The sequence below is a fragment of the Bombina bombina genome, chromosome 4 (assembly GCF_027579735.1).
Source record: "Bombina bombina isolate aBomBom1 chromosome 4, aBomBom1.pri, whole genome shotgun sequence".
In the NCBI taxonomy this organism is placed as follows: Eukaryota; Metazoa; Chordata; class Amphibia; order Anura; family Bombinatoridae; genus Bombina; species Bombina bombina.
Window position 1 is genome coordinate 738,348,213 of NC_069502.1, and position 14,746 is coordinate 738,362,958.

The window sequence follows — 14,746 nt, forward strand, 5'->3', positions numbered from 1 at the left end:
TTGTCGAGCCCTGGTGTAAGGTGTTGCGTCAAAAAGAGGAACCTGTGCGCAAGTGGTGCAGATTTTTATTTTTAGGAGTTTAAACCAAAAATAAAACAGTGGGAAGCCCTTTACAGTACCTCCCCCCCCCCCTGAAATATGCAGCACACACTTCTCCCGTCACAATTGCCTACCACATTATTCTGGGCATGAGGTTATGCATGCCAACGGGTTCCAGCTGATTAGCGGTGACATTGAAATGTGCAAGAAATCTCAATTCTCCCATCGAATTTGGCTAACAAAGTGTATTGCATGTTATTGTAATAATTTAAAGGACAGTGTACTGTAATATTTACTACCCTTTAATGTCCTTCCAATGTTCCATTGTACCTACTGGAGTGTCTTAAATTGTTTTCAAATAGCTCTTTTACATTTATTTTCTCCGCTGATTTTGCTCATCCATACAGACAATGTCTGTACTTAAACAGACAGTTTACCCAAATTGTGAACTAATTTTAATTTATTTAGCATGCCATTATATTTCTTTTTATAAATAACCACCCTGCCATTTTTCAGAATCTACCGGGATGCAGGGTAAGCGGCCACTCGACCTCAGTCCCTTCAGTTCAGGGCACGTGCTCCAGCCCCCATGGTGACGTCACCACCGCAAGTGTGAACACAGACGTGCCCTCAATAAAAACCATGTCCGTGTTCAGCGATGGAATCAAATTACTGAACACTTGCATATTGTCAGTCATCCAAGGGACACATCAGCATTACTGAACCATTAACTAATGGTCTTAAGGATGCAAAACCATAGGTTAATTTCCTTTCCTTAAATCACTAAGGGGCAGAGCAGTGCTTGATGGAGTTTTATTTTTATATTGTCAGTGCTGGTGCTGCTTTTGTAAAAACAGTGCAGCTGCGCTACAGTCAGTGATTGGGAGGTAAATAAAGCTTCCCACCAGCTACATGAACTGTCTACTCTGCCCCCCTCTATCCTCTGTACATGTCATGCCCAAGCTCCTCTATAAGTGTGCTGCATGTGAGAGAGTGCGTGTCATATCACTACACACCTAAGCTCATGCGCGACGCAATACTGTGGCCACACTTGCACGGGCATGTTAACACTGGTACATGCGTGATTGTAATGGGGGCGTGAGTGTAAAATCTGCATAAGCGGCACTTATTGGATATGAGGCGCTGCAAGGGTGTGCTGCAATGTGTGTTGACTCTGCCCTTCTTTAAAGGTGGTCTGTGATTGTGTAGAAAACAAGCTAAATCTATCAGTAAAACTTTATGATTATGTTATAAAATCATAATTTGATTTCATGTATTTACTAACAGTTTACATATTCATTTTAAATGCTTACATTGACACTAAAACACATTTTGAGCATACTGGTCCTTTAAGTGATGAGTTAAAAACTATGTAAACAAGAAGGTATAGGTAAAATAATGCTCCTAGGGAAGTGGGGGTACCCAAAAAAGGCAGTACTGGTCTGTGAGTAAGCATGAGAATTAAAATAAGAGGGATGTTGTATAAATAATTAGACAGATAAGGTAGTGGTCTGTTTTCCCTACAAGCTCAGCCCATTGTACAGAGTTGAAATTTCAATCAGCAGAAGTATCTATTTCATATACAAAAATAAAACAAAAGTACCAATTTCCCATACCGTTTAAACTCTGCAACTATCATAACAAATATTTGAAACACAATAAAGGGAAAACAATTTTATAGTACACTGTTCCTTTAATATTAGATATTTCTAGCATTTTCTTGTATCAAGCATTTAGCATGTTATCACGGTATTTTGTGAAAAATATTTTAAAAGGACATAAAGTAACAATAACTAATTGCTTTAGTGTGCTAGAGCACTTTGCCGCTCAATTTATTTAGTGTAATTATGTGTTTAATCCCATACAAAGGTGTAAAAATGACAGTAAACACCTTGTAATTACAATAGTTATGTTGTGCTGCTATAGAATAACATATCAGATTCAGACAGAGCATACAATAAAAAAAAAAAAAAAATTCTAATTCACTACTAATATCAAATTTGATTTGCTCCTATGTTATTCTTTGTTGAAGAGATACCTAGGTGAGTAGCGTGCATTTGCGTAGATACCACATGGCATATTTTGGAATTGGCTGTAACGCCCGGGAAAGGCGTTGCTAGGTCACGCAAATACACGCCGGTGGAAGTGTTCTTGGTAAGAAAGTGAGGCGTATGAGGGGAGTAACACTAGACCCAAGTAGTGGTTGTTGGGACTAGGCCGGCTGCACTTATGGTTACAAAGAGCAAGCAGCCCCTCTAATCTGTGTGTTATGTACTGGGGTGATACGTACATACAAGTTTTCACCCCCACAGCCCAGTTCAACAGCATTACATACTCTCATAACCCAGTGCAACATATAAAGCATTAACAATATGTGTAGTATAAAAAAACTGAATTTATGCTTACCTGATAAATTTCTTTCTCTTACGGTGTATTCAGTCCACGGATTCATCCTTACTTGTGGGATATTCTCAATCCCTACAGGAAGTGGCAAAGAGAGCACACAGCAAAGCTGTCCATATAGCTCCCCTCAGGCTCCGCCCCCCCAGTCATTCGACCGACGGTTAGGAGAAAAAGGAGAACCATAGGGTGCAGTGGTGACTGTAGTTATTAAATTTGAACCTGACTTAAATGTCAGGGCGGGCCGTGGACTGAATACACCGTAAGAGAAAGAAATTTATCAGGTAAGCATAAATTCTGTTTTCTCTTACTTGGTGTATTCAGTCCACGGATTCATCCTTACTTGTGGGATACCAATACCAAAGCAATAGAACACGGATGAAGGGAGGGAACAAGTCAGGTCACCTAAACGGAAGGCACCACTGCTTGCAAAACCTTTCTCCCAAAAATAGCCTCAGAAGAATCAAAAGTATCGAATTTGTAAAATTTGGCAAATGTATGCAGTGAAGACCAAGTCGCTGCCTTACAAATCTGTTCAACAGAAGCCTCATTCTTGAAAGCCCATGTGGAAGCCACAGCTCTGGTAGAATGAGCTGTGATTCGTTCAGGAGGCTGCTGTCCAGCAGTCTCATAAGCCAATTGGATGATGCTTTTCAGCCAAAAGGAAAGAGAGGTAGCTGTTGCTTTCTGACCTCTCCTCTTACCAGAATAGACAACAAACAAGGATGATGTTTGTCTGAAATCTTTAGTTGCTTTTAAATAGAATTTTAAAGCACGAACCACGTCAAGATTGTGTAAAAGTCGTTCCTTCCTAGAAACTGGATTAGGACACAGAGAAGGAACAATAATTTCCTGGTTAATATTCTTATTAGAAACCACCTTTGGAAGAAAACCAGGTTTGGTACGCAAAACAACCTTATCTGCATGGAACACCAGATAGGGTGAATCACACTGCAAAGCAGACAATTCAGAGACTCTTCGAGCAGAAGAAATGGCTACTAAAAACAAAACTTTCCAAGATAATAACTTAATATCTATGGAATGTAAAGGTTCAAACGGAACCCCTTGAAGAACTGAAAGAACCAAATTTAGACTCCAAGGAGGAGCCACAGGCTTGTAAACAGGCTTGATTTTAACAAGGGCCTGTGCAAACACCTGAACGTCTGGTACAGCTGCCAGGCGCTTATGTAACAGAATAGACAGAGCAGATATCTGTCCCTTTAAGGAACTGGCTGACAGACCTTTCTCCAATCCTTCTTGGAGAAAAGCCAGTATCCTTGGAATCCTAAACTTACTCCACGAGTAACCCTTGGATTCACACCAACTAAAATATTTCCGCCATATCTTATGGTAAATTTTCCTTGTGACAGGTTTTCTGGCCTGTATCAAAGTGTCTATAACTGATTCAGAGAAACCACGCTTAGCTAGGATTAAGCATTCAATCTCCAAGCAGTCAGTTGCAGAGAAACTAGATTTGGATGCTTGAAAGGACCTTGAATTAGAAGATCCTGCCTCGATGGCAGTCTCCATGGTGGGACCGATGACATGTCCACTAGGTCTGCATACCAAGTCCTGCGTGGCCACGCAGGCGCTATCAGAATTACTGAAGCCTTCTCCTGTTTGATTCTGGCTATTAGCCGAGGGAGAAGAGGAAACGGTGGAAAGACATAAGCTAGACTGAATGACAAAGGCGCTGTTAAAGCTATCTATCAATGCCGCCTTGGGATCCCTGGATCTGGATCCGTAAAGGGGAAGTTTGGTGTTCTGACGGGACGCCATCAGATCCAATTCTGGAATGCCCCATAGCTGGGTCAGCTGAGCAAAAACCTCCAGGTGGAGTTCCCACTCCCCCGGATGAAAAGTCTGATGACTTAGAAAATCCGCCTCCCAGTTGTCTACCCCTGGGATGTGAATTGCAGATAGATGGCAGGAGTGATCCTCCGTCCATTTGATGATCCTGGATACTTCCTTCATCGCTAGAGAACTCTTTGTTCCTCCCTGATGATTGATGTACGCTACAGTCGTGATGTTGTCCGACTGAAATCTGATGAATTTGGCCTCCGCTAGATGAGGCCATGCTTGGAGCGTGTTGAATATCGCTCTCAGTTCCAAAATGTTTATTGGGAGAAGAGATTCTTCCCGAGACCATGTACCCTGAGCCTTCAGGGAGTCCCAGACCGCGCCCCAGCCTAACAGACTGGCGTCGGTCGTGACAATGATCCACTCCGGTCTGCGGAAACTCATTCCCTGAGACAGGTGAACTTGAGACAACCACCAGAGAAAAGAGTCTCTGGTTTTCTGGTCCATTTGTATTTGAGGAGATAAATCTGCGTAATCCCCATTCCACTGTTTGAGCATGCACAGTTGCAGTGGTCTGAGATGAATTCGGGCAAAAGGGACCACGTCCATTGCCGCCACCATTAAACCAATTACCTCCATGCACTGAGCCACAGAAGGCTGAGGAATGGAATGAAGAGCTCGGCAGGTTTTCAACAGTTTGGACTTCCTGACCTCGGTCAGAAAAATTTTAATTTCTACCGAGTCTATTAGTGTTCCCAGGAAGGGAACCCTTGTAAGCGGGGACAGAGAACTTTTTCTACGTTCACCTTCCACCCGTGAGACCTTAGAAAGGCCAGAACAATGTCCGTATGAGCCTTGGCTCTGTGGAAAGACGACGCCTGTATTAATATGTAGTCTAGGTAAGGTGCTACTGCAATGCCCCGCGGTCTTAACACCGCCAGAAGGGACCCTAGCACCTTTGTGAAAATTCTGGGAGCGGTGGCCAACCCGAAAGGAAGGGCCACGAACTGGTAATGTTTGTCCAGAAAGGCGAACCTTAGGAACTGATGGTGATCTTTGTGGATAGGAATATGTAGGTACGCATCCTTTAGATCCACGGTAGTCATATATTGACCTTCCTGGATCATCGGCAAGATTGTCCGAATGGTTTCCATCTTGAAAGACGGAACTCTGAGGAATTTGTTTAGAATCTTTAGATCCAGGATTGGCCTGAAAGTTCCCTCCTTTTTGAGAACTACAAACAGGTTTGAGTAAAAGCCCAGTCCTTGTTCTGCAATTGGAACTGGGTGTATTACTCCCATTCTTAGGAGATCTTCTACACAGCATAAGAATGCCTGTTTCTTTGTTTGGTCTGAAGACAAACGAGAACTGTGGAACCTTCCCCTTGGGGGAGAATCCTTGAATTCTAGAAGGTACCCCATAGCAACTATTTCTAATGCCCATGGATCCGGATGTCTCTTGCCCAAGCCTGAGCAAAGAGAGAAAGTCTGCCCCCTACTAGATCCGGTCTCAGATCGGGGGCTACCCCTTCATGCTGTCTTGGTAGCAGGAGCAGGCTTCTTGGCCTGTTTACCCTTATTCCAGCCCTGCAGGGGTTTCCAGGTTGCTTTGGGCTGGGAAGTGTTATCTTGCTTTGCGACAGCAGAGGTTGCAGCTGGTCTGCTCCTGAAGTTGCGAAAGGAGCGAAAATTAGCCTTGTTTTTGTCCTTAAACAGCCTATCTTGTGGAAGGGCATGACCCTTGCCCCCAGTGATATCTGAAATAATTTCTTTCAGCTCTGGGCCGAAAAGAGTCTTCCCCTTGAAGGGAATATTTAACAGTTTTGTTTTGGACGACACATCCGCCGACCATGATTTGAGCCAAAGCGCTCTTCACGCCATGATGGCAAAACCTGAGTTTTTCACCGCTAGTTTAGCTAACTGGAAAGTGGCATCAGTGATAAAAGAATTAGCCAGCTTTAGAGCATGAATTCTATCCATGACCTCATCGTATGAAGTCTCCCTCTGGAGCGACTCCTCCAGGGCCTCGAACCAAAAAGCCGCTGCAGTAGTGACAGGAATTATGCAGGCAATTGGTTGAAGTAGAAAACCTTGCTGAACAAAAATTTTCTTCAGCAATCCTTCCAATTTTTTATCCATAGGATCTTTGAAAGCATAACTGTCCTCTATTGGTATAGTTGTACGCTTAGCAAGTGTTGAAACTGCCCCCTCCACCTTAGGGACCGTCTGCCACTCGTCCCGCCTGGGGTCATTTATGGGGAACATTTTCTTAAAGATAGGGGGGGAACAAAGGGTACACCTGGTCTCTCCCACTCCCTAGTCACAATATCCGCCACCCTCTTTGGGATCGGAAATGCCTCAGTGAATACGGGGACCTCTAAAAACCTGTCCATCTTACACAATTTTTCTGGGACCACCATGGGGTCACAATCATCTAGTGTAGCTAAAACCTCCTTAAGCAGTACGCTTAAATTTAAACGCTAAGGAATCTGAATCTGCCCGCTGAGAAACTTTTCCTGTATCAGAAATTTCTCCCTCAGACAGACCTTCCCTCACAGCTACTTCTGAGTTTTGTGAGGGTACTACAGATAAATTATCCACAGCGTCTGATTGCTCATCCTCTGTATTTAAAACTGAGCTATCGCGCTTTCTTGGAAAAACTGGCAGTTTGGATAAAAATGCTGCAAGGGAATTATCCATCACTGCTGCTAATTGTTGTAAAGTAATAGGGGCCAATGCGCTAGAGGTACTAGGCATCGCTTGCGCGGGCGTAACTGGTGTCGACACATGGGGAGAGGAAGAAGGACTATCCTCATTACCCTCTGTTAAAGAATCATCTTGGGCTACATTTTTAAGTGTCACTGGATGGTCTTTAAAATGCTTAGATGTTTTAGCACACTTTACACATAAATGCAATGGGGGTACCGCCATGGCTTTCAAACATAAAGAACAAGGTCTATCTGAAGTCTCAGACATGTTTGACATACTTATATAGCACTACAATGCAGAAAAAATCACTTTTTGAAAAAACGTTACTGTGTCTTTAAATAATAAAAAGCACACACTTTTTTTCCAAATCACCAAAAAACATCCGATCTTTATGAAAATTTCAACACATGATCCCAATGCTTTGAAATGATTGCACACAAATTTTTAACTTAATTAACCCCTTATTGACCAAACCGGAGCAAATTGCAGTAAACAACCGGTTTAACACACTACAGCACGGTGCCACAGTCTTTGCTGCAGCCCTACCTTCCCTTAGGGTTATTTGTAGCAGAAATATAAGCCTCCTTGATGTCCTCCTGCACTCTCAGGACTCTACACATGAAGCTGCATGAGTTATCTTGAAAATCAACTGCGCAACTGAGGCGCGAAAATGAGGCCCCCTCCCCCTTCAGTCCAGAGTTATGGGGCCTTCCTAAGTCAGACTAGGCGTCTGATAATATGTCAGGCGAAATAAAAACCCCAAAAAGTGTTTACAGCGTTTCAAACACTTAAATAAATATAATATTCCATCAATAAAATAATCGATTTAGCCCATCGCAGTGTCTACCAGTATTTAAGCCCTTAACTGAAGCCATCCTTCTATACTGTGTTTCAGAAAATGGCTTACCTTCCCTCATGGGGATCTCTATCAGTCTTCTAGCATTACCAGGTCTTGTTAGAAATAAATGACTGAGCATACCTTAAGCAGTTAAGCCTGCAAACTGTTCCCCCCAACTGAAGTTCTCCGGTACTCAACAGTCCTTTGTGGGAACAGCAATGGATTTTAGTTACAACATGCTAAAATCTTTTTCCTCTCAGCAGAAATCTTCATCACTTTCTGCCTCAGAGTAAATAGCACAAACCGGCACTATTTTAAAATAACAAACTCTTGATTGAAGAAATAAAAACTACAAATCTAACACCACAAACTCTTTACCCTCCCATGGAGATGCTACTTGTTAGAGTGGCAAAGAAAATGACTGGGGGGGCGGAGCCTGAGGGGAGCTATATGGACAGCTTTACTGTGTGCTCTCTTTGCCACTTCCTGTAGGGATTGAGAATATCCCACAAGTAAGGATGAATCCGTGGACTGAATACACCAAGTAAGAGAAAAATTCTTTATAGTTATTAAAAACTCCTGTCATGTAAATAATGCACAAAAAAACCCTCAAGTTAAACAATTTACCAGAAACTTGTTTAACATTCTAATGGTAGAATGATTTTTCCCCGTGGCAATAGTTTATACTATTGAATGTTTGTGAATTTTACAGTTCCCTATATTAATGTGACATTTGATTCCAGAATAAACATACATGATAGAGGGATAAAATATTCAAATGTTGAGCGCCATAGTAATGAGAAACAATAGAATCAGGTTCTTAAAATTGAATTTCACATGCAAAGTAAGTTTCTGACCAAAACCGCCTGAACTAGCAACGCCTCCACCGGGTGTTACAGCCAATCATGAAGCATCCCATGTGGGATCTGTGAAAATGTGAGTAGCATGCACATGTTTGGAACACTACACAGGAGAAAAAAGTGCTGCCATCTTGTGCTCTTACTAATGTATTACATTATTAAAAAAAACTGCTGCCATATAGTGCTGCAGGCATGTGCGTGATTCCTGAGCTTACCTCCCTGTATCAAAAGGAACAAAGAAAATTTGATAATAGCAGTAAAGTTGTTTAACATTGTATGTTCTGTCTGAATCATAACTAAAAAAAATTGGATTGTATGTCCCTTTAACATGCTTTTCACTGGAAATATTTTTCAATAGCCAAACTCCACCAAGCCATGTGCCTTATTTGGAGAAGCCAATTTGGGTTTTAGTTCAGAGACAAGAAGGCTAGCCACTGTCATAAAGTTACTATTATGATCAAAGTTTTGCAGTTGTGTTCTTATAAAGCCAATTATGGATATATATGTAGGAGGGTTAGCCTTAAGAAGTCTGCATGGTACATTTCAAGTTCTGAGAATTATAAAGTGCTCAATTTTCAGAGATAAATTAAAGTGAAGTAAAATGAAAGCCCGTTTTTTAAAAATACTATTAAAAACAGGGGCACTTTTATTCATCAAAGTTTAGAAAGCAGCCGTTTTGATTAAAAACGTATCTTTGTTCTTTTCACAGCCAGAGCAGCTTCCCCAACCTGGAGATCCTCTATTCACATGTCATCAATGACTAATCCAGCTTCCTCCAATCACGGCATGGCCTCAGGCAATGACTACCCTGGGGGGAAAGCTGTGATTGGAGGAAGCTGGATTAGTCATTAATGACGTGTGAAGAGAGGATCTCCATGTGGGGGAAGCTGCTCTGGCTGTGAAAAGTACAAAGGCAAGTTTTTAATCAAAACGGCTGCTTTCTAAACTTTGATGAAAGAAAGTGCCCCTGTTTTTAATAGTATTTTAAAAAAACGGGCTTTCATTCATCAGTTTACCTTCACTTTAAGGGCAAAAATATATTAAAAAAATCTAAAAAGGTATTTACATGTTTCTTTAAATACATAGTTAAAGTCAGCTCCTTAAAAGACAATACACTAACCATCATGAGCTGGACAGTGATTGGCAGCTGTGCCCATAAGTCTCCTCTGATTGGTTCAGCAGGTCCGTTTGGCTATAGTTCTATTTACGCTACAGTGCAATTATAAAAAGCTCTAGCACAATAGGACATTTTATTATTGCTCATTTACCTCACTTTAGGTATGCTCCAAAAATATTCTGAGATAAAAAAATATGTGTTATATGTTATTATGATACTTTGGGTCAAATAATTAATCATGTTTATTTTTTTAACTGCATTACATGTGAGATAACACTACAAGTTTCTAAACATATTTTATCTTGTGTGTTTTGACACATGAAAACAGTAACTCTACAATTACCCTGTCTTTTTTTTCTGAAGTACTAATTTGGCTCTTCTGTCCCACATTAACCAACAACAAGATTCATGGGACAAAAGGACATCTGACACCAGATTCCAAATTGTGGAACCTGATGAAGCTTGCTGGAAGCTTAAGGCATTAATTCTACTGAAACCAATATACTCCCTGTCTTTCTCATCAAAAACCCTGCAGCGACATTAATGCTTTACACCACACCCTGTCATACACTAAGTATGAATGACAGACCGTGGCTTCATTTCTCCCTTTTAATAAAAGAGAAAAACCCACTCAGTGCAATATCTCTTATTCACAAACATGTCTAATAGGGTATAACTTCCGTTCACTACTTGAATGAGTGCATTTCACCATCCAAAATCCCACGGAACACGATCTTACAAGTGAAAGAAATATATGACTCTCTAATAAGCCACTTTGTATTTTTGAGACCAGTTATTAAACTGAAAAAATTAAAATGAGTATGACTGCAATTATTTCAATTATCACCTCATATTTTACTGATTTATGGAAATCAATTACTAAGTGAAAAGTGCAGATTTGTCAGAGGAAGTAAATATTGTGTAGATGTGAATGTAATCTGTATGTCTAAAGCAGACCTATTGTCACAAAATAACACTGGTTAAAGGGTTACTGTAACAGGCATTTCTAAGCTATTTTTTTTCCAGTTATATATTCCTGTTAGGAACATTTATATGTTTGTTATATTAAAAAAAAACTGCACAAGGCTTTATCTATAAGTCTAGCGCCCCCTACAGTTAGCTAGTATTCCTGCCCTAAAAATACTTCTGCCAAACGTTACACTACATGTCTGTATAGGGAAGTTAATGTTGCACACGGCTATACTGGAAACTGCAGGATGGTGCCTATTTGTGGCTAAAATCCTATGGTCCAAGGAATACCCTAAATTCTCTTGCTTTTTAATTGTTATAAAAGTTAGCACAGCATTTTTTGCATAGTATGCGTGTATTAGAGTTGCCCCCTGTCCGAGAATGACCCAGACAGTCTGCATTTCCATTTGTGTGTTTTAAGATGGGAAATGTGGTGCAAATATATGCTGCCTAGTAGTACTATACTAAAACTGTTCTTCTTACTGAGTGATGGAGCCTACATGATGCTTAGCTGTGGCGTGAGATTGTGTGTGTGTCTTTTATGTTTGTCAGTGTCTTTGTAGGTGTGTGAGTCTGTGTGTGAAAGAGTGAGTGTCTTTGTATGTGTGTGTGTGAGATAGAATGTGTGTAGTGTATGTGTTGGTGTGTGAGTGAGTGTGTGTGAGAGCTTGAGTGTCTTTGTGTATGTGTGAGAGAGTATGTATATACTAGTGTGTGAGAGTAAGTGTGCCAGGGAGATTGTGTGTGTGTGTGATAGAAAGTGTGTAGTGTATGTGTTAGTGTGTGAGTGAGTGAGTGTGTGAGAGCGTGAGTGTCTTTGTGTATGTGTGAGAGAGTATGTATATGCTAGTGTGTGAGAGTAAGTGTGCCAGTAAGATTGTGTGTGTGTGATAGAAAGTGTGTAGTGTATGTGTTAGTGTGTGAGTGAGTGAGTGAGTGAGTGAGTGTGTGAGAGCGTGAGTGTCTTTGTGTATGTGTGAGAGAGTATGTATATACTAGTGTGTGAGTGTGTGAGAGTAAGTGTGCCAGGGAGATTGTGTGTGTGTGATAGAAAGTGTGTAGTGTATGTGTTAGTGTGTGAGTGAGTGAGTGTGTGAGAGCGTGAGTGTCTTTGTGTATGTGTGAGAGAGTATGTATATACTAGTGTGTGAGTGTGTGAGAGTAAGTGTGCCAGGGAGATTGTGTGTGTGTGATAGAAAGTGTGTAGTGTATGTGTTAGTGTGTGAGTGAGTGAGTGTGTGAGAGTGTGAGTGTCTTTGTGTATGTGTGAGAGAGTATGTATATACTAGTGTGTGAGAGTGTGAGAGTAAGTGTGCCAGGGAGATTGTGTGTGTGTGATAGAAAGTGTGTAGTGTATGTGTTAGTGTGTGAGTGAGTGAGTGTGTGAGAGCGTGAGTGTCTTTGTGTATGTGTGAGAGAGTATGTATATACTAGTGTGTGAGAGTAAGTGTGCCAGTAAGATTGTGTGTGTGTGATAGAAAGTGTGTAGTGTATGTGTTAGTGTGTGAGTGAGTGTGAGATAGTGTGAGAGTATGTGTGTGAGTGAGATAGAATTTGTGAGAGTATTAATATCTAAGTGAGAGTTTGTGTTTATTAGCTATTATATGTTGTGTGTACTCTACAAAAAATGTTGCTGTTCTGTGCACATCTCATGAGTGTTCGGGATTGGCTTGAACTAAAGGTGACAACCCTAGCGTATATACCTGAGTGACTTGCAATGTGTGCATGTGTAATACACCTTACAATCTTATTGGAAAATTAAACATTGTTTTAATCCAATATGGTTACCTGTAAATATTAAAGGTACGTGAAACCCAACATTTTTCTTTCACAATTCAGATAGAGCATACAATGTTAAACAACTTTCTAATTTGCTTCTTTTATCAAATGTTTTTGTTCTCTTGGTATCTTTTGTTAAAAAGCAGGGCCGTTATCTCAGGAGTGTGCATGTGTCTAGAGCACTATATGGCAGCAGCTTTGCAAGAATCTTATCCATTTGCAAAAGCACTAGATGGCAGCACTATTTCCTGACATGTAGTGCTCCAGATAACTACCTAGGTATCTCTTCAACAAAGAATAACATGGGAACAAAGCAAATTTGATAATAGAATTAAATTGGAAACATATTGTATGATCAATCACACGGGTCCCAAAATATATTCATTACAAATTATTATTAATTAGAAAGAAAACAAAAACAGCTAGTACAGTTTATTCAATTAAACTTTCATGATTCAGATACAATTAAAAAAAAACCTTTCCAATTGACTTCTATTATCAAATCTACTAGATAGCATATCTCATTTCCAACACAGCATAGTTAGAGCATGAGGCTTAATTATCAGATGTCTGTCGGACCTGATCTGACAGTGCGGATCAGGTCCGACAGACATCGCTGAATGCGGAGAGCAATACGCTCTCCGTATTCAGCATTGCACCAGCAGCTCACAACGCCAGCAACGCCGCCCCCTGCTGACTTGTGGCCAATCGGCCGCCAGCAGGGAGGTGACAATCAACCAAATCGTACTCGATCGGGTTGAATTCCAGCAATTCCTGTCCGCCTGCTCAGAGCAGGCGAACAGGGTTATGTAGCAGCGGTCTTTAGACTTCTGCTTCATAACTGGTGTTTCTGGCGAGTCATTCATTCGGCGCTTGATAGATAGGCCCCCATGTCTTGACCACTATATGGCAGCTGTGTGTGCAATAATTATACACATATATTGCTCACAACACATGTACACTCCTAAGCTTATCACAGTAAGCTCTCATGGAGTGCAGCTAAGTTTAAACATTTGATATTAAGAAAAATAATAAAGTTTAATGAAAGAAGTCATTTGAAAAGCTTTATTGACTGCACATTTTATTTGAATCATGAAACTTTAAAATTGACTTAATTTACATTCTTTACTAAATCTAATAGGAAAAAAACCCTGTGTGAGCTATATAAATGGATCATCTACAAAACATTTATGCAAAGAAAGTGTAGTGTATAATGTCCTTTTAAAGGGACATGAAACCCAAACATTGACTTTCATAATTCAGATAGAGAATACAGTTTTAAACAACATTCCAATTTACCTCTATTATTTAATTTGCTTCATTCTTCAGATATCCTTTGTTGAAGAAATAGCAATGCACATGGGTGAGCCAATCACACGAGGCATCTATGTGCAGCCACCAATCAGCAGCAACTGAGCCTATTTAGATATACTTTTCAACAAAGGATATCAAGAGAATGAAGCAAATTAGATAATATAAGTAATTTGGAAAGTTGTTTAAAATGGTATGCACTTTCTAAATCATGGAGAGAAAAAACATTTGGGGTTTGCGTCCCTTTAATGACCCTTTAAAATACAAACTATTGGCTAAGTGGCACTATATTAATATTTGCTTACCTTTAAGAGTCACCCAGTATTGCTTCCACTTTCTCCGATTAACCAGCTCCAGTTTCTTCTCCTTCTGAAGGGTTATCAGGGGTTTGAAAAAAAGCCACCCTGCTTTGCGAACAACCCCTTGCTCCTTCTCAAAAAGCAGATCAAGCTGTTCCAGAGAGCTTAGGGAGTCATTACTTGAGTCCTCTGTTCCTGTAGATACAGTGGTTTCTTCAACATTGGATCTCTCCATTTCCAATTCCTTCATGAAATTTTCATATATGTTTTGCCTCAGAGCATCACTATTTACTGGACTTGTGTATTCATTCCTCTGTGGTAAGATTGGGCCCGAGCCGGAAGACCACATAACACTTGAAAGATGAGGAGGTGAACTGGTCTCTGCAGTGAATCCATCAATTCCACTGTCAAAGCATTCACTGGAGTCTTTACATTTTGGTTCCTGTTAAATATATTAAGATACACTCTTAATGTAAAACCCACACTCATAGAATTGTATTTGTTTGTCCCTATAAAACATCAGGTGGGATCCCACATTTGAAATGGATCTATCAACTTTTTTATTTGTCTATTTACAGATAATAAATAAGGACACCAAATGTACATTTAGCAATTTCTGTTGGTAG

General features: G+C 40.5%; 1 protein-coding gene across 4 annotated transcripts in view; it reads right to left on the bottom strand.

The window, feature by feature from the left end:
• Nucleotides 1-14,746, bottom strand: part of TIAM2 (TIAM Rac1 associated GEF 2) — a 645,041-nt gene that overhangs the window by 300,303 nt on the left and 329,992 nt on the right. For all 4 annotated transcript variants that reach the window (XM_053710965.1, XM_053710968.1, XM_053710967.1 and 1 more), the window contains one exon: nt 14,127-14,562. In XM_053710965.1, coding sequence (XP_053566940.1) covers nt 14,127-14,562 — 436 coding nt within the window. The remainder of the gene's footprint in view (nt 1-14,126; nt 14,563-14,746) is intronic.